The sequence below is a fragment of the Coregonus lavaretus genome (assembly GCF_964263955.1).
Source record: "Coregonus lavaretus genome assembly, chromosome: 12".
Lineage (NCBI taxonomy): Eukaryota > Metazoa > Chordata > Actinopteri > Salmoniformes > Salmonidae > Coregonus > Coregonus lavaretus.
The window spans coordinates 58,122,894-58,142,948 of record NC_139999.1 but is presented as its reverse complement, the minus strand read 5'-3'; the positions used below and the strand labels follow the sequence as shown (position 1 = coordinate 58,142,948).

Here is a 20,055-nt window from a genome sequence, read left to right as displayed (position 1 = left end):
CTTTTGGGGGATTAAGTTCATTTTCATGGCAGAGGGACTTTGCAATTAATTGCAATTCATCTGATCACTCTTCATGACATTCTGGAGTATATGCAAATTGCCATCATAAAAACTGAGGCAGCAGACTTTGTGAAAATTAGTATTTGTGTCATTCTCAAAACTTTTGACCACGACTGTAGACCTATCCAAGGCCTTTGATACTGTCGACCATACCCCTACTCATCAAGTTACAGTGCCTTGCAAAAGTATTCATCCCCTTGGCGTTTTTTCTATTTTGTTGCATTACAACCTGTAATTTAAATGGATTTGAATTTGTATTTCATTGTAATGGACATACAGAAAATAGTCAAAATTGGTGGTGAAATGAAAACAATTACTTGTTTCAAAAAAGTGTAAAAAATAAATAACGGAAAAGTGGTACGTGCATATGTATTCACCCCCTTTGCTATGAAGCCCCTAAATAAGATCTGGTGCAACCAATTACCTTCAGAAGTCACATAATTAGTTAAATAAAGTCCACCTGTGTGCAATCTAAGTGTCACATGATCTGTCACATGATCTCAATATATATACACCTGTTCTGAAAGGCCCCAGAGTCTGTGACACCACTAAGCAAGGGGCACCACCAAGCAAGTGGCACCATGAAGACCAAGGAGCTCTCCAAACAGGTCAGGGACAAAGTTGTGGAGAAGTACAGATCAGGGTTGGGTTATAAAAAAATATCCGAAACTTTGAACATCCCACGGTGCACCATTAAATCCATTATTAAAAAATGGAAAGGATATGGCACCACAACAAACCTGCCAAGAGAGGGCCGTCCACCAAAACTCACGGACCAGGCAAGGTGGGCATTAATCAGAGGGGCAACAAGGAGACCAAAGATAACCCTGAAGGAGCTGCAAAGCTTTAAGCCGTACACGCCACAGAGCTGGGCTTTACGGAAGAGTGACCAGAAAAAAGCCATTGCTTAAAGAAAATAATAAGCAAGCAAACATGTTTGGTGTTCACCAAAAGGCATGTGGGAGACTCCCCAAACATATGGAAGAAGGTACTCCGGTCAGATGAGACTAAAATTGAGCTTTTTGGACATCAAGGAAAACGCTATGTCTGGCGCAATCCCAACACCTCTCATCACCCCGAGAACACCATCCCCACAGTGAAGCATGGTGGTGGCAGCATCATGCTGTTGGGATGGTTTTCATCGGCAGGGACTGGGAAACTGGTCAGAATTGAAGGAATGATGGATGACTCTAAATACAGGGAAATTCTTGAGGGAAACCTGTTTCAGTCTTCCAGAGATTTGAGACTGGGACGGAGGTTCACCTTCCAGCAGGACAATGAACCTAAGCATACTGCTAAAGCATCACTCGAGTGGTTTAAGGGGAAACATTTAAATGTTTTGGAATGGCCTAGTCAAAGCCCAGACCTCAATCCAATTGAGAATCTGTGGTATGACTTAAAGATTGCTGTACACCAGCGGAACCCATCTAACTTGAAGGAGCTGGAGCAGTTTTGCCTTGAAGAATGGGCAAAAGTCCCAGTGGCTAGATGTGCCAAGCTTATAGAGACATACCCCAAGAGACTTGCAGCTGTAATTGCTGCAAAAGGTGGCTCTACAAAGTATTGACTTTGGGGGGGGTGAATAGTTATGCACGCTCAAGTTCTTTTTTTTGTCTTATTTCGTGTTTGTTTCACAATAAAAAAATATTTTGCATCTTCAAAGTTGTAGGCATGTTGTGTAAATCAAATGATACAAACCTCCAAAAAATCCATTTTAATTCCAGGTTGTAAGGCAACAAAATAGGAAAAATGCCAAGGGGGGTGAATACTTTCGCAAGCCACTCTACCTCAATATTACTAAAGGTGTCCTGCAGCATTGATCTGTATGCAGATGACACTGTTATCTATGCTATTGCCTCTATGGCTGGCCAGGCTATGTTGGAGCTGCAATAGGATTTTATCGCCTTACAGAAAGTCCTTGTTGATTTTAAAATTGGTATTTAATGTGGGGAAAATGTAATCTATGCTGTTTTCTAATTCTCAGAGAAATATTTCAGATGGCTTACACATTTTATGCATTGAATGGTTCTTTCATCAAGCAAATATCTGGGCTTTTGGATTGACAATAATTTGGCGTTTAAAAACATATGAAGATGAGCTAGTTAAGAAGCTGGGATTTAAAGTGGGCTTCTTTTATAGAAATAGATCATGCCTCTCCTTAAACAGCAGGAAACAGATTGTAGTCAACTTTCCTGCCAGTTCTTGAATATGGTGACACCATTTACCAGAATGCAGCAGCCACTACTCTTAAACCTTTGGATGCTGTCTACCATAGTGCCCTTCGCTTTATCACAGGTGACCGTTTTAATACGCATCACTGCATCCTGTATCACAAGTTTGGCTGGTCCTCATTAAAGTTCCGTAGATCACTTCATTACTCCCTTTTTGTTTACAAAGTTCTACTACACAAGCTTCCGACCTAACTCGCTTCACTTTTTAAATAAAAAAATATGAGACACCAAACCCGTTCACAGGGATGGTTAACTCTCGGTTCCACTAGTCCGCACTGATCTAGGTAAATCCACCTTCAGTTGTAGTGCCCCCCATTTTTGGAATAGCCTATAAAACTCTGTACATCTTGACTCTTTGGTGCCTCGAGGGCAGTTTAGGACTTTAATGTTGAATGAATTTTATGAGAATTTCAACTGTTTAGATTGAATGTAAATAATTGTATTTGTGGTGTTTGAAGCTGTTGTGTTAATTCTGTCATTTGTAGTTTATTACATTTTTATTGATCATTTTGAATTTGTTGTATTCTTATCCTCAGGGCACCATTGTAAAAAAGTTTTTAAAAACATGGGAAGTCTTGCTTAATTGTATCACTACTTACTGGAGTGATAGTTGTTACCAACAAACAGATTTATAAGTGTTGTTTGTATAAGGAAATCCACTGGACCACAAATGCCACATTCTTTGAATCTGGTGTGTGTCTGTGTGTGATGGGTCATTCTGTAAGGCAAAAAAGACCTTTGACTTATTGAATACTACTCATAATACAGAGCATGCGGTAAGGCTTCATATTACACCAGTTCATGCTTTGTTGCACCTACAGACAAAATGAGCCTAGAGAGTCTTATGAGGCCCAACTTTAAGTAATTATTTCTCAACAATCCTTTTAGATACAAATGGCAAATATGTACCAAACATCCAAAATACCTTTTCATGTATTCCATTTCAGAAAGATCCAAAAAGTAATGGTCTTTCTTTGTTCCAGTTCTGTGCAGAATGACCCCAATATAATCCCTATAAGTCAAACTTGTTTGTATTGACATGTTCTTCCCCTCTGTCAGTGTATTTAAGAATACAGAAGATTTGGCTCAGAAGGTGAAGAGCCAACTCCTTCCCTCAGCGCCCGCACCAAGAAAGAAAGACAAGAAGAGTAAGAGAGAGACAACGGATGACTCCCAGTCAGACAGTGACCCTCTCCATATTCCCACAAGGCATCCACAGACCAGCAGGCAGCCTAACTGGTTTGTACAACATACCTTACTACAGGGTTCTTCAACTGGCGGCCCACGGCCCAATTTGCGCTTGATTTAATGTGGTTCACCGAGGTTGTCTTAGTAAAGGAAAACATTAATTAAATACCCCTGCCGTACTATATCAGCCATAGGCACTCACGTATTAGCCTAGTAACATTCATAAATACCATTTTGTAACATGATAGTGTAGGTTAGAACTTAATGCAGTAGTCTGTCAACTAGACAGAGAATGCATTATCTGTTTTGATTTACTACAACTTGATGGACTGAATATAAACGACAGCTTGAAAACGGCAACTTTTGTTCGTTATTTAGGAAGAATTGTGTTGGTCTGCATAAATACCTTGGTAGAAAACAATGGTTATTGGTCTGTTGCCAGGGCGAACCATGGGGAGAATGTTCCTGCTCTTGACATGACCCTTTTGGGTCGTACCTCCCTTTAAGATGTGAGTGGACAAGGACTTAGTAGCAAAGTGAGAGGGAGCACGTCACAGCATAGCACAAATAGTTGCACTACTGTTGATGTATCCATGACTACTACATCCATAAACGGTTCTTTTTCACATCTAGCCTAACGTATGCCCATTGTACATACACTTGGTAGCTTAGTGGGTAAGAGCGTTGTGCCAGTAACCGAAAGGTCGCTGGTTCTAATCCCCGAGCCGACTAGGTGAAAAATCTGTCGATGTGCCCTTAAGCAAGGCACTTAACCCTAATTGCTCCTGTAAGTCGCTCTGGATGAGAGCGTCTGCTAAATGACGTAAATGTAAATGTTACCTGACCATGGTGTGTGTTGCAGGACCATTTTGTATATGGCGGGTGGCGATATTATAATACTGGTTATTTTGGTTGAATGGTATAGTTTCCTTGTTTTGTTAGAATTGAGAAATGTACCACTTGTAGCATGCTTCAATGGGGAAGCAGACAATTCATGTTTAATAAGATTGTTATTCCCCGATTCTGATATAACAATGCATTTTCTCTGATTGATCTGAAGATAGGGGAGGCTTTAGGAACCACTGAGCCGTACAGTGAAATATAGAACATGTTGTAATTGTGTGGCCTGTGACCATTTTCATCTTATTTTTCATTCAAAAAGAAGGTGTGATTCTGAAGTTAGAGATTTACATCTTCTAGGGTTGTACAATTATTGTAACTTTCCCCCAATTCTCAGGTTTTCCAGAAATCCTGGTTGGATGATTTATGATTTCCTGCTCATTACCTCCGGATTCTGGGAATCTTCCAACTGGGATTTCTGTAAAACCTGGCAATATTGGAAAAGCTACCAGAATGTTGCAACCCTAGCGTCTTCACATCGAAATCGGGCATATGGAAAGTCGTGAAACTAAAATGGATAGCCCAGTGCCGCGGTGTTGACATTAAAGGGGAAGTTTACCTAAAATCCAAATGTCTTAAGTGATTCCATATTGTACATTGAAACTAGTTGGGTGGAGTTTACCTTCGCCCCCTCGCTCTCCCTGCAGTCTAAACTGGAAAGCTGCAAAATGTGTGCACTGCTTTGTGCAATGCTAGCTCTGCTCCGTTGTCAGTCAGAGCGATTGAAAAATACACATTGTGGACAAATTCTTTGTTTTATTGAAAGCGTACGGCCGAAATTAGCCATTTTTATCAAAAGTACTATCGGCTTTGAGTAAGGAAATGTGTGCTTTTCCACCTAAAATGATTGCGATTATTTTATATCATTATTTTATGTGACCGACCGCAACAACAGCGGAAATAGGCTCTCGTGGGGGAATCCCTTTTTGTAAAAACTGCACGTAAGGCCCTTGTTCACAATCACAGATGCAACTTATTTTTGAAGTGAAGACAGTAGCCTAGCGTTACAGATTAGTTATACGAAGTAAACAGCAATCTACAAACGTCTGAGAAAAAACTTGCGACATTTACAATCTGTAATAAAAAATGCATTGTGCTAAAACTAATTATATTGTTAGGATACTCATGGCCACTATCGACAGGGGGAGGTGGGGGTTACGAATACACAATAGACCAGACTTCATACAACCAAATAGGCATATGCCAGGTGATTCCTTGGGCCATGTATTTCACGCAAAGCTATAGAGTTGTTAAAAGCATGAAATGTTGTCATGCAAAAAAACCATGACTAGCCTACACATCAGAGATTATGATTTGGGAAAAAAAGCGAGTAGACCTGATTCTAAATACATTTTTATTCTGTCTATTCTGCAATGTAAGATGACACAATTACGGTCTATTACAATGTAAGGTGACACAATTACTGTCTATCTCTTCAACATAAGCAATGATTAGACTACAGTGCCTTCAGAAAGTATTGAGACCCCTTGACTTTTACCACATTTTGTTACGTTACAGCCTTATTCTAAAATTGATTACATTTTCAATCTATACAAAATACTCCATAATGACAAAGCAAAAACAGATTTATTGACATTTTACATTTACCTAAGTATTCAGACTCTTTACTCAGTACTTTGTTGAAGCACCTTTGGCAGCGATTACATCATCGAGTCTTCTTGGGTATGACGCTACAAGTTTGGCACACCTGTATTTGGGGAGTTTCTCCCATTCTTCTCTGCAGATCCTCTCAAGCTCTGTCAGGTTGGATGGGGAGCGTTGCTGCACAGCTATTTTCAGGTCTCTCCAGAGATGTTCGATCGGGTTGAAGTCCGGGCCCTGGCTGGGCCACTCAAGGACATTCAGAGAGTCCCGAAGCCACTCTTGCGCTCTCTTGCCTGTGTGCTTAGGGTCGTTGTCCTGTTGGAAGGTGACCCATCGACCCAGTCTGAGGTCCTGAGTGCTCTGGAGCAGGTTTTCATCAAGGATCTCTCTCTGTACTTTGCTCCGTTCATCTTTGCCTCGATCCTGACTAGTCTCCCAGTCCCTGCTGCTGAAAAACATCCCCACAGCATGATGCTGCCACCACCATGCTTCACCATAGGGATGGTGCCAGGTTTCCTCCAGACATGACGCTTGGCATTCAGGCCAAAGAGTTACATCTTGGTTTCATCAGACCAGAGAATCTTGTTTCTCATGGTCTGAGAGTCTTTAGGTGCCTTTTGGCAAACTCCAAGTGGGCTGTCATGTGCCTTTTACTGAGGAGTGGCTTCCGTCTCTAGGAAGAGTCTTGGTGGTTCCAAACTTCTTCCATTTAAGAATGATGGAGGCCACTGTGTTCTTGGGGACCTTAAAATGCTGCAGACATTTTTTGGTACCCTTCCCCAGATCTGTGCCGCGACACAATCCTGTCTCGGAGCTCTACAGATAATTCCTTCGACCTCATGGCTTGGTTTTTGTTCTGACATGCACTGTCACCTGTGGGACCTTATATAGACAGGTGTGTGCCTTTCCAAATCATGTCCAATCAATTTAATTTACTACAGGTGGACTCCAATCAAGTTGTAGAAACATCTCAAGGATGATCAATGGAAACAGGATGCACCTGAGCTGAATTGAGTCTCATAACAAAGGGTCGGAATACTTATTTAAATAAGGTATTTGTATTGTTGTTGTTTAAATAAATGTGCAACATTTTCTAAAAACCTGTTTTCACTTTGTCATTATGGGGTATTGTGTGTAGATTGCTGAGAATTTTTATTTATTTAATCAATTTTAGAATAAGGCTGTAACGTAACATAATGTGGAATAAGTCAAGGGGTCTGAATACTTTCCGAAAGCACTGTATATAAACTGAACAGTACCGGACCCAAAATCGAACCTTGTGGAACGCCACATGTGATTTGTATTTTCTCAGAGTTATGTTCACCAAGGGTGACAAAAAACTCTCAACTGGTTAAATAGGTCCTACCAATTTAGGACTGGGAAGTAGAGGCCAACCCACCTCTCCAATCTGTCCAGAAGGACATCATGGTCAACAGTGTCGAATGCAGCACTTAAATCCAAGAGTACAAGGACAGAGAGCTGTTTGGCATCTGTGTTGGCACTAAGATAATTTACCACTTGAACCTGTGCTGTGGTGGACCCGAAAACCATATTGGATTTTTTCAAAAATACAGTTGGCAAAAATCATTTAGCTGTTTGAAAACCAATTTCTCCAGAATTTTGCTTAAGAATGGAAGGTTGGAGATTGGCCGAAAATTGCTAAGAGCTGAAGAATCTAGATTACTTTTCTTCAGAAGGGGTTTCACCATAGCAGTTTTTAGTGCAGTGGGGAAAGTGCCTGTGAACAGGGAGTGATTAACAATAGCTTGCACTTCTTCAGATATACAATTAAAAACTGTTTTGAAGAAGGTGGTGGGGATAGGATCGAGAAGGCAGGTAGAAGACTTAAGTTGTGATATCACTTTCCTGAGCATGTCTGTGTCAACCAGGGAAAATAAATCCATAATAATGGTGCAGCGGTCTAAGGCACTGCATTTCAGTGCTTGAGTCGTCACTACATACCCCCTGGTTCGTTTCCAGGCTGTATCACAACCGTCCGTGATTGGGAGTCCCATAGGGCGGCGCACAATTGGCCCAGCATCGTCCGGGTTTGGCCGGTGTAGGCCGTCATTGTAAATAAGAGTTTGTTCTTAACTGATTTACCTAGTTAAATAAATTATTAAATATATTTAAAAAATACCAAGAGTGTGCAAAGCTGTCATCAAGGCAAAGGGTGGCTACTTTGAAGAATCTCAAATATAAAATATATTTTGATTTGTTTAACACTTTTTTGGTTACTACATGATTCCACATGTGTTATTTCATAGTTTTGATGTCTTCACTATTATTCTACAATGTAGAAAATAGTAAAAATAAAGAAAAACCCTTGAATGAATAGGTGTGTCCAAACTTTTGACTGGTACTGTATATACAAACATACATACATACATACATACACTACCGTTCAAAAGTTTGGGGTCACTTAGAAATGTCCTTGTTTTCGAAAGAAAAGCAATTTTATCAGAAATACAGTGTAGACATTGTTAATGTTGTAAATGGCTATTGTAGCTGGAAACTGCTGATTTGTAATGGTATACAGTGGGGGAAAAAAGTATTTAGTCAGCCACCAATTGTGCAAGTTCTCCCACTTAAAAAGATGAGAGAGGCCTGTAATTTTCATTATAGGTACACGTCAACTATGACAGACAAAATGAGAAAAAAAAATCCAGAAAATCACATTGTAGGATTTTTAATGAATTTATTGGCATATGATGGTGGAAAATAAGTATTTGGTCAATAACAAAAGTTTCTCAATACTTTATTATATACCCTTTGTTGGCAATGACACAGGTCAAACGTTTTCTGTAAGTCTTCACAAGGTTTTCACACACTGTTGCTGGTATTTTGGCCCATTCCTCCATGCAGATCTCCTCTAGAGCAGTGATGTTTTGGGGCTGTCGCTGGGCAACACAGACTTTCAACTCCCTCCAAAGATTTTCTATGGGGTTGAGATCTGGAGACTGGCTAGGCCACTCCAGGACCTTGAAATGCTTCTTACGAAGCCACTCCTTCGTTGCCCGGGCGGTGTGTTTGGGATCATTGTCATGCTGAAAGACCCAGCCACGTTTCATCTTCAATGCCCTTGCTGATGGAAGGAGGGTTTCACTCAAAATCTCACGATACATGGCCCCATTCATTCTTTCCTTTACACGGATCAGTCGTCCTGGTCCCTTTGCAGAAAAACAGCCCCAAAGCATGATGTTTCCAACCCCATGCTTCACAGTAGGTATGGTGTTCTTTGGATGCAACTCAGCATTCTTTGTCCTCCAAACATGACGAGTTGAGTTTTTACCAAAAAGTTATATTTTGGTTTCATCTGACCATATGACATTCTCCCAATCCTCTTCTGGATCATCCAAATGCACTTCAGACGGGCCTGGACATGTACTGGCTTAAGCAGGGGGACACGTCTGGCACTGCAGGATTTGAGTCCCTGGCGGCGTAGTGTGTTACTGATGGTAGGCTTTGTTACTTTGGTCCCAGCTCTCTGCAGGTCATTCACTAGGTCCCCCCGTGTGGTTCTGGGATTTTTGCTCACCGTTCTTGTGATCATTTTGACCCCACTGGGTGAGATCTTGCGTGGAGCCCCAGATCGAGGGAGATTATCAGTGGTCTTGTATGTCTTCCATTTCCTAATAATTGCTCCCACAGTTGATTTCTTCAAACCAAGCTGCTTACCTATTGCAGATTCAGTCTTCCCAGCCTGGTGCAGGTCTACAATTTTGTTTTTGGTGTCCTTTGACAGCTCTTTGGTCTTGGCCATTGTGGAGTTTGGAGTGTGACTGTTTGAGGTTGTGGACAGGTGTCTTTTATACTGATAACAAGTTCAAACAGGTGCCATTAATACAGGTAACGAGTGGAGGACAGAGGAGCCTCTTAAAGAAGAAAGTTACAGGTCTGTGAGAGCCAGAAATCTTGCTTGTTTGGAGGTGACCAAATACTTATTTTCCACCATAATTTGCAAATAAATTCATAAAAAATCCTACAATGGGATTTTCTGGAATTTTTTTTCTCAACTTGTCTGTCATAGTTGACGTGTACCTATGATGAAAATTACAGGCCTCTCTCATCTTTTTAAGTGGGAGAACTTGCACAATTGGTGGCTGACTAAATACTTTTTTCCCCCACTGTATCTACATAGGCGTACAGAGGCCCATTATCAGCAACCATCAGTCCTGTGTTCCAATGGCACATTGTGTTTGCTAATCCAAGTTTAACATTTTAAAAGGCTAATTGATCATTAGAAAACCCTTTTGCAATTATGTTAGCACAGCTGAAAACTGTTGTGCTGATTAAAGAAGCAATAAAACTGGCCTTCTTGAGGCTAGTTGAGTATCTGGAGCATCAGCAATTGTGGGTTCGATTACAGGATCAAAATGGCCAGAACCAAATAACTTTCTTCTGAAACTCGTCAGTTTATTCTTGTTCTGAGAAATGAAGGCTATTCCATGCAAGAAATTGCCAAGAAACTGAAGATCTCGTACAACGCTGTGTACTACTCCCTTCACAGAACAGCGCAAACTGTCTCTAACCAGAATAGAAAGAGTGGGAGGCCCCGGTGCACAACTGAGCAAGAGGACAAATACATTAGTGTCTAGTTTGAGAAACGGACGCCTCACAGGTCCTCAACTGGCAGCTTCATTAAATAGTACCCGCAAAACACCAGTCTCAACGTCAACAGTGAAGAGGCGACTCCGGGATGCTGACCTAGGCAGAGTTGCAAAGAAAAAGCCATATCTCAGACTGGCCAATAAAAATAAAAGATTAAGATGGGCAGCAAAACAACACAGACACTGGACTTTTTCTTTGCAACTCTGCCTAGGTCAGCATCCCGGATTCGCCTCTTCACTGTTGATGTTGAGACTGGTGAGACTATATTTTACCTGACAATTATCTCGGGTGCTATCCCTAGGGTCTGGAAGGCTGCCCATGTTCTTCCTCTCTACAAAGGTGGTGACCACTCTGACATGAATAATTATCACCCTATCGCTAAACTGTCTAGCCTAGCAAACTTTTTTGAATCTTGAAGCAATACTCAGCTTAGATTTTTTTTTGCTTCAAAATGTATTCTAAGTGTCCATCAGTCTGGTTTCAGGCCAGGTCATAGCACTATATCTGCTGCTTTGGTGATAAAATACATTTTAAATTGCATGGACAAAAGGTGGCATTGTGCTGCCCTTTTTTTTAGACCTGTTGAAGGCTTTCAACACTGTTGACCATTCAATATTAATTCGTAGACTGTCTGAAATTGGCCTGGGTCAGGCAGCCTTCATCTGGTTGGAAAACTACCTGACAGACAGGAGACAGTGTTTCTTCTGATGGTGTTAAGTCAGACTTCCTTGATATTACTAAGGTTGTCCCACAGGGGTTGATTTTGGGCCCTGTAGTTTTTACTGTCTATATAAACAACATTGGTTTGTTCGTAGGAAATTGTAACCTCCACTTGTATGCAGATGATACTGTTTTGTATTGTGTTGCCCCTTCTGTTGACAAGGCTCTCTCGGCGCTACAATCTGAATTTGTTTTGCTTTGCAGAAAGCCCTTGTTGAACTAAAATTGGTACTTAATGCAGGTAAAACTAAGTATATGTTAAAAAAGCTTTCAAATATATCTGATGATTTATGCATTTGTACATTGGATGGTGCCCACATTGGTTGTGTCCCCAATTATAAATGTCTGGGTATCTGGATTGCAGAGAAGCTGTCTTTCAGAAAGCATGTTGATGAATTAGTTAAGAATTGAAATGGGCTTCCTTTATAAGAATACGGCATGCCTTTCATTAAATAGCAGAAAGAAAATAATTCACTAGACATTCATACTGGTTATAAATTATAGTGATATTGTTTATATGAATGCAGCTGCCACTGTATTGAAGCCTTTGGACGCAGTTTATCATATAACACTACGCTTTATTACGGGTGACAGGTTCAGTACACATAATTGCTTTCTGTATCAGAAAGTAGGCTGGCCCTCTTTGAAGTCTCCTAGATCAATACATTGCACTCTTTTTGTTTATAAAGCCCTCTTGCATAAACTTCTGCTCTACCTTGCTTCATTGTTAACACTACAGACGCACGAGTTAACAGACCCGGTCTCAGGGATGGCTAACTCTGGAGATCCCTTCGATCTCCACTGAATTAGGTAAATCAGATTTTAGTTTTATGGCACCTTGTGGAATAATCTTCAAAGCAATCTAAAATGGGAAGGCTTGATGCCTCTAGGGCAATTCAGATGGCTTATTGAGGAATTTTTTACTGAAGAATGTGTTTGTTTGATATGATTGTGTTTTGCTTTTTGTGTATTCATGTGTATATAATAATATTATTATTATTATTATTATTATTATTATTATTCATGTGTGTATATATATATATATTGTGTATATTGATGTGTATAGTGTATATTGATGTGTATGTTTGATTCAAGGCTCATCTGTAAAAGAGACCTTGGGTCTCAGCATGACGCCCTGTCAAAATAAAGGTTAAATAAAAAAAATATATATATTGTATTGAAGGGCATCATCTCAGCTCATATCCATCTTAGCCAACATTTACAGCATGGGGTTTTTGCCTCGGCTTCACACCGGAGAGAGAGTGAAAGTGAATTGGAGCCAGAGACCAAGCATAGACTGGGTATTTGGAGTATTCTCAGTATCCCGCACTGCAGACATGGGGGCAGGGCATAGTGCGCGGTGCAAGAGAGAAAGAAGAAGAGTCATCCTTAGGAAATGGCACCGGTCCAAAGATGGAGCCTGTCACTTGGCATCCACCTCCTTCTTTTCTCCTTTTCTCTCTCTCTCTCCTCGCTTTGCTTCCTGTGACCCTATCGGATTTGTTTTGTGATGTCAGCGATTTATCGACCTTGGTGTTGTCATGCCCTTGTCCACGAGGGAGAGGGAGCAGAATGATACAGCAGATTTACATTCTGTCTGTGTGAAGAATACAATGGTTAGGAAAGGGCAAAAGGGGCCACGTTTTTCACAAAATGCTCTGACATGCTGAGTGACTGAACTGCCTCACCAAAAAGGATAGTCACTGTCCTGCTGTGGGCCTTACCACAATATACAGGCATAGGGTCATAGAGATCATATTACACTAAACAAAAATAAACGCAACATGCAACAATTTCAAAAAATTTACTGAGTTACAGCTCATATAAGGAAATCAGTCAATATAAATTAATTCTTTAGGCCCTAATCTGTGGATTTCACATGACTGGGCAGGGTCGCAGCCATGGATAGGCCTGGGAGGGCATAGGCCCACCCACTGGGGAGCCAGGCCCAGCCAATTAGTTTTTCCCCACAAAAGGGCTTTATTAGACAGAAATACTCCTCAGCACCCCCGCCTCAGACGATCCTGCAGGTGAAGAAGCCGGATGTGGAGATCCTGGGGTGGTGTGGTTACACGTGGTCTGCGGTTGTTCTCTAAAACTACGTTGGAGGCGACTTATGTAGAGAAATTAACATTCAATTCTCTGGCAACAGCTCTGGTGGACATTCCTGCAGTCAGCATGACAATTGCACGCCCCCTCAAAACTTGAGACATCTGTGGCATTGTGTTGTGTGACAAAACTGCACATTTTAGATTGGCCTTTTAGTGTCCCCTGCACAAGGTGCACCTGTGTAATGATCATGCTGTTTAATCAGCTTCTTGATATGCCATACCTGTCAGGTGGATTGATTATCTTGGCAAAGGAAAAATGCTCACTAACAGGGATGTAAACAAATTTGTGCTCAAAATTTGAGAGAAATAAGCTTTTTGTGGGTATGGAAGATTTCTGGGATCTTTTATTTCAGCTCATGAAACATGTTGTGTTTATATTTTTGTTCAGTATAAATTACTAGAAGCTATTCTAATACCTAATTCTATGCATAGGGTAATATTAGGGTAATAGTACAGCATGAATACGTACACTGAGTATGCCAAACATTAGGAACACCTGAGTTGCACCCCCACCCATTCTTGATACACACGGGAAACTGTTGAGCGTGAAAAAGCTGTCATGGAAAGAGCATGTGTTCTTAATATTTGGTATACTCTGTGTATTTCAGTTCAGAGCTGTAGTCTTCTGAAATAATTTTATGATGAGTTTATATATACAGTGTTGATACTGTATTCACTCACCTGCATACTTTTCACACAAAAAAAAAAACAATAAAGACCCCTGCGGGCGAACAACGTCACACAACGTTGAATGTACATTTGATTGGTCCCCTGTAGCTCAGTTGGTAGAGCATGGCGCTTGCAACGCCAGGGTTGTGGGTTCGTTTCCCACGGGGGGGCCAGTATGAAAATGTATGCACTCACTAACTGTAAGTCGCTCTGGATAAGAGCGTCTGCTAAATGACTAAAATGTAAATGTAAATATTGAGTTGTCAAAAGACGTGAATTGATTGTACATCCAACAACAACAACCAATCAACCATTGGATCAACTGTGAGACTTAGTTGACATCTGACAATACCTTGCAAAACTAAACTATGTGCGGTCTCTAATTTGCCCCCAGCCTGTCTGATTGTGTGCATGTGTATTGTGTGTTTATCAGGCCAGACCCCATGGCTCCATTCGCTGCAGGAGGAGCCGATCTGGATCCCTTTGGGTGAGTTTCCCTACTGCATTCAGCAAGGATAGAACAACAGACAATGTGGCAGACCTTGGACCAGTCAACATTCATCACAATGGCTGTTCGTTGAACAGGGCTTTTGTGCCTAAATGTTTGTGTACTGTAAGTTAAAAAAAATATATATATATATATATTACAAAAAGCAATAGAAATTGAATGAGCTCTTCTTGACTGCAAACCACAAGATAGTATTATTTTATTTGAATTTAAAGCCAATATAATTTGAAGCACTAGCCACTAAAGACATTAAGCCAACCACTGTGACTGTCCTAAATACATGGTGTTCATTTAAAGGACTAGTCACAATTTATTGTTGACAGATTCAATGTTATTATCTAAGGCATTGCATCACAGTGCTGAGGCACCACTACAGCCTGGGGCTTGACCGGCGTTGCACAATTGGCTCAGCACAGTCCGGGTTAGGGGAGGGTTTGGCCAGCGGGGCTTTCCTTGGCTCATCGCGCTCTAGCGACTCCTTATGTCGGGTCGGGTACCTGCAAGCTAACTTGGGTCGTCAGTTGGATGGCGTTTCCTCCGACACATTGGTACGGCTGACTTCCTGGTTAAGCGAGCAGTGTGTTAGAAGCAGTGCGGCTTGGTGGATCATGTTTCAGAGGATGCATGTCTCGACCTTCGCCTCTCCCGAGCCCATTGCAGCGATGAGACAATGTCAAATGGATATCAAGAAATTGGTGAGAAAATGGAGTAAAATAATACAAAAATTCCAAAGACCAATGCCAGCTCTGTTTCTGTGTGTGTCCTCCAGTGGTCGTGGAGGAGGAGGAATGATCGTGGACCCTTTGAGAGCTGGTTACCCCCGCTCAGGGTTCGACCCCTCTGGTGGGCTCCCTGGCGTCCTGCCCCCGGGAGCTGTGCCACCTGGAGCCCGCTTTGACCCCTTTGGGCCTGTTGGAAGACACAGACCAGGGTAGGAGTTATGTTTCTATTGAGATTATTTTATTTGAGGTATTAATGAGTAGTTTGCTCACCGTTTGTGAATCATTATTCCTAAATTAAATTTCCTTTAATATTTTGTAAATATTATATATATTTATAGTGTACTAGCTCACATTTTCAAATGTAGGACTAATGATGAATAAATGCCTTATATATTTTTAAATGCCTTATAAATGATTTATTACTGGACGTTATTATAAAGCGTTACCTCTTTATATTATGGAATTTATTTGACATGGATAAGTGCACAATAATTAACATTTCAGTGTTTCAATCCATGGTAATGTGTCTGGCATAGCAAAAGAGCAGATTTTCGTCCGTAGTTGGGTAAGAGAAGGAGGCTATTGTAAACACACACAGATTTACAGTCGCTAATGAAAGTCTACACACCTCTTGGGGCAACATACAGTTGCAGCCAAGTATATTGGCACCCTTGCACCTTTGTTAAATAATTCCCTATTTCTTCTCAAATAAGTTGCAATTGAAAAAAAACTTTGTTAATTTGGTCATCGATCTGTATTGCCAAATAGCTGTAATTTTGTTCCGTTGGCCCACAGAATATTTCCACCAGGATGTAGGCTTGCTTAGGTGGGTTTTTGAGAGTTTTTATCTGGCTTTCTTGTGTCACCTTCAGCATTGGGGTCTTCCTATGTTTACCAATGACCAAATAACACCCTTCCTACAATCAACCATGGGGGTGGTTTGATAATGCTCTGGTACTGGGGGTCTTGAACGTGTGCAAGGCATCATGAAATCAGCAGATTATCAAGGTGTTTTGAAGTGCTTTGTTCAACCCAGTGTCCAAAAACTGTGTGTCTGTTGAAGGTTGTGGGTTTTCCAGCAGGACAACAACCACAAACATACATCAAAAGCACCCTGGAATGGTTCAAGAATAAACGCTGGACTGTTCTGGAGTCGCCAGCTAAGAATCTAGATCTGAATCACATCCATAACCTAAAAAGCAAGAGCTAAAAACAGCAGTTGGTGCAGGGCACTAGGGCTGTTGCAGTGACCGTATTTCCCCACAACGGCGGTCACGAGTCATGAAGGCTTCTCCAAGCTCTGATGCTGCTGATGGTCATTAGTAGCCTACCAAACTTGCTAACTGCCTGGTACTCAGCACTCTATTGTCCCTTTAATCACTCTGACGTCAATGCACATTTTATCTAATCAAACACTTCATGAGAGCCCATGAGCTCATGTTGTGCAACATTTCTATAGGCTATGCAATTGAGTGAGAAAAAAGAGGAGTATTAAAAAGAGGAGTATCCCATCAGCTTTCTATAGGCTAGGCCTACTATATTTATTTCTCAACTTTCCTAATATTAAGCACATTACTTATCTTTACAACAGGAGTGTAGCCTACCTGGCTGGCATGAAAATGAACCACGGGAAAAGCGTCCTCCATTCGCTATTTAAGTGCATAGATTATATGTATTTTTTCCCCTGCACCTGTTTCAAGACAGGTGCATGATAATGGTCCATTCTAAATCACCAAAAAATGCACCTATATTTTTTTTACTTTTTCGTATCATAGTCGCACACCTCATGTAGCTGTAATGGCTTCCGAAGGTGCTTCCACCAAGCATTAACTCTGGGGTGTGAAGATATACAGGTATGCGATTTATTTTTTTATTTGGACAATTTTCTATAACTTTCTTTCACTTTGAAAATGTGGAACAGGTTGTGTAGGTCTGTAGGGAAAAAATCCCTTTTTAGATTTAATTTTAAGGCAGCAAAATGTGAAGACTGTGCAAGGGGGTGTGTAGACTTTCACTAGGCACTGTGGGTATTTGCGATTCAAATGTCAGTCAATTGTACGTAACTAAAGCTAAGTTCAGCCAGTCTTACTTGAATCAAATCTAAGATAGGCCTATGTCATCATCTAAGTGAATAAATAGCTTGTATGGTGGGCCCTCACAGAAATTGCCCACCAGATTTGTGTCTTGAATTGGGCTTTTGTGGAAGAGTACTATTTATGTGTGTTTGAATTATGTATTATGCTCTTTGGTTTCCAGGCCAGACCCAGATCACATGCCGCCGCCAGGCTATGATGACATGTTCATGTAGAAGAGAAGGCACTTCCTGCTTCGATCCACACACTTCCTGGATTACTTCCTGTCTGCGCAATGCAAGAGGAATACACACTTAATAAAACTGACTGACTAATTTGTTCAGTGTGAGGAATAAAGCTACATTGCACTCCCTTTTTGGGGGACTTACCTGGAGGTGTTCTAATTTAATTGTACAAAATCTGGGAGTTCCTAGAGTCCAAATCCGTCAGAAATGTTCAAGCAGCTAACGTTTGTTTTGATTTTCAAATGCTGCTTTCAAAAGGCAAAGGCTGGCTTTTGCCACTCACCTCCCCAAAAATGTATTCCAGTCAAAGTCGTTCGTATATAGACCTGCAGCATTAGGAATGATTGATTGATAAAATAAATATTATGCCTGCTACCCAACTTAAAATAATATGCTTTTATTAAAAGGTCATAAAATGCTTTTTAGATGTTTTAAATTTTTCAGATTTGACTGGTTTATAACTCCTGCAAAATGTTGTAATTAAATATTTATTACAGTCCAGTTTGTGATATTACTATTTAAGTAGTATTATTTTTTATAAGAGAAAGCGAAAACTCAAAGGCAAAACCCTGTAGAATGAACAGGCTCCTTTAGAAGCTAACAAATCCTTCATTTGAACAAGCAACAGTGTGCCCAGAAAACCCTGCCCTCTACAGCTGACCTTAACAAGAGCACAAAACTACTATACATAAAACAAATGCATTTCTTCCTCCACCGTGAAATAAGATGCCAAAAGGTCATTTTCATCCTGTCTTTTTCTAGAGCTTTCATAGTGTGTAATCTGAGTGGATATAAAAAGAGATTATCCCGGAATAATATAATATATATGGACAATCGATGGCATGAGTCCCATAAATGTATCTTGAAAAAATATTGGGGATACACAAATACATTTTTATGATTTCTTCTAGGTTTCTGCAAGATGAAATAAGATGAGTACTGAAAAGTAGGTATCCTCAGATTGCCTTATAATGATAGATCATACACAGTGCTTATGTTTTCATAGTGAAATCTTATTGATAATAGCCTGTCATCTGAAAGCCTGTCTTCTGTCTTCTGTCTGTGCTCAGTGCTGTGCTCCTTTGTACTGGAGTTGACCCTCATTGTCATTCTGAGTGTGTGCAGTGCATGCTTCCCTCCCTTCATCTCACTCTGTCTCTTCTCGGTTTCTCGTGCTCCACCGCTACTGTCAGTGGAAACAAGTGCAACTTCAGTGCTCTCCTTTCACAGTCTACACTCACACGGTTATATCTCTCACTTTACCCCTCTCTTAAATGTATAATTATATTGCCAAGGAAGATGGTGCAATTCTTTCAAACCAACCATCAACAACATTTTCAAAGCCATGCTGTCCACTTTTTATGTCTTCTGAAGAAATCTTGCAAATTATTTAACGTTTCAGAAAAATGTGTTTGATTTCACAAGTAGATTTCTCACATCATATAATACTTTTTTTCCCTTTTGCTCATCATGAATGGCAGAACGTATACGTGTTACAGTAGGCCTATGTGTTACCTGTTTCCCAACTACAGGATGGTTCGACCCTTGTGGATCACCTCCCCGCTGTACTGTAGTCTCCCCAACAACCAACCAAATACAGTATACTTAATAAATCTCTTGAAACAGTAGCTTAGTTGGACTTGTCAATTCACCGTGGGAGCTCTCTCCCTTAATGATGGAGTGGGCCGCAGCAGCAGATGTATCAATGGAAGTAATAATCGCATGGCTGAGTCACATTCCCCAAACTCTCCTGTCTTGCTCCTCCTCTTCACAGACACCAACAGCAAGGAGAATACCCTCGCATATCCAGTAACTCAATGTAATGTAATGTGCGTGGTGTTAAGACTAGGGCCAAATGATGAAACGCATCGTCGTTCCATCCAGGCCAGTGCTGTTGTTGCAGTCTGAAACCCCAGCCGGGGTGAATGTGTCCTCCATGGTTTAGATAGCTCCCTGGGTCATTGACTGGCTATGTAAGGCAGGGAGGGGGGAGGGATGCATCTCAGATTGCCTGCGGTATGTTTTATGCTCTGGGAAAAGCAATTCATTCTGTGGATTTAAACAACACCAGGGCCATGGTACTTATGAAACCATCCTGCAACCAGCAGACACACAGAGAGAGAAAGAGAAACTGATCCTTCCAAGACAAAGAGAGAGGTGAAGGTAGGGGGATTGTGCTAGGGAAGCCCTTCAATGCAAGCACTCCAGCCACTTAAATAGTGAATCTGTCTCAATTAGAGATTTCTATTTGACAACATTACTTCACTACATACACATTCATGTGTGTGTCCATGCACAAGTATCCCAGGCACATTCCAGGTTTTATCTGTAATCCTGGCTCAAATATTGACTTTTAAAGGCTAATACTGTATGTCCTGACCAGTGTTTAAATTAGGTATGGAAAGAGGCAGTC

At 40.9% G+C, this 20,055-nt stretch overlaps 1 protein-coding gene across 2 annotated transcripts in view; it reads left to right on the top strand.

The window, feature by feature from the left end:
• The window catches only part of LOC311138197 (proteasome inhibitor PI31 subunit-like), a 32,847-nt gene extending 13,577 nt beyond the window's left edge, over nucleotides 1–19,270 (top strand). Inside the window, exons 4-7 of one of the 2 annotated variants that reach the window (XM_084172869.1) lie at nucleotides 3,351–3,530; nucleotides 14,529–14,582; nucleotides 15,373–15,534; nucleotides 17,582–19,270. In XM_084172869.1, the coding sequence (XP_084028995.1) occupies nucleotides 3,351–3,530; nucleotides 14,529–14,582; nucleotides 15,373–15,534; nucleotides 17,582–17,633 (448 nt within the window). In that variant the 3' untranslated portion in view covers nucleotides 17,634–19,270. The remainder of the gene's footprint in view (nucleotides 1–3,350; nucleotides 3,531–14,528; nucleotides 14,583–15,372; nucleotides 15,535–17,581) is intronic. The other variant, XM_084172870.1, reaches the window with a different exon arrangement.
• The last annotated feature ends 785 nt before the right edge of the window (nucleotides 19,271–20,055 follow it).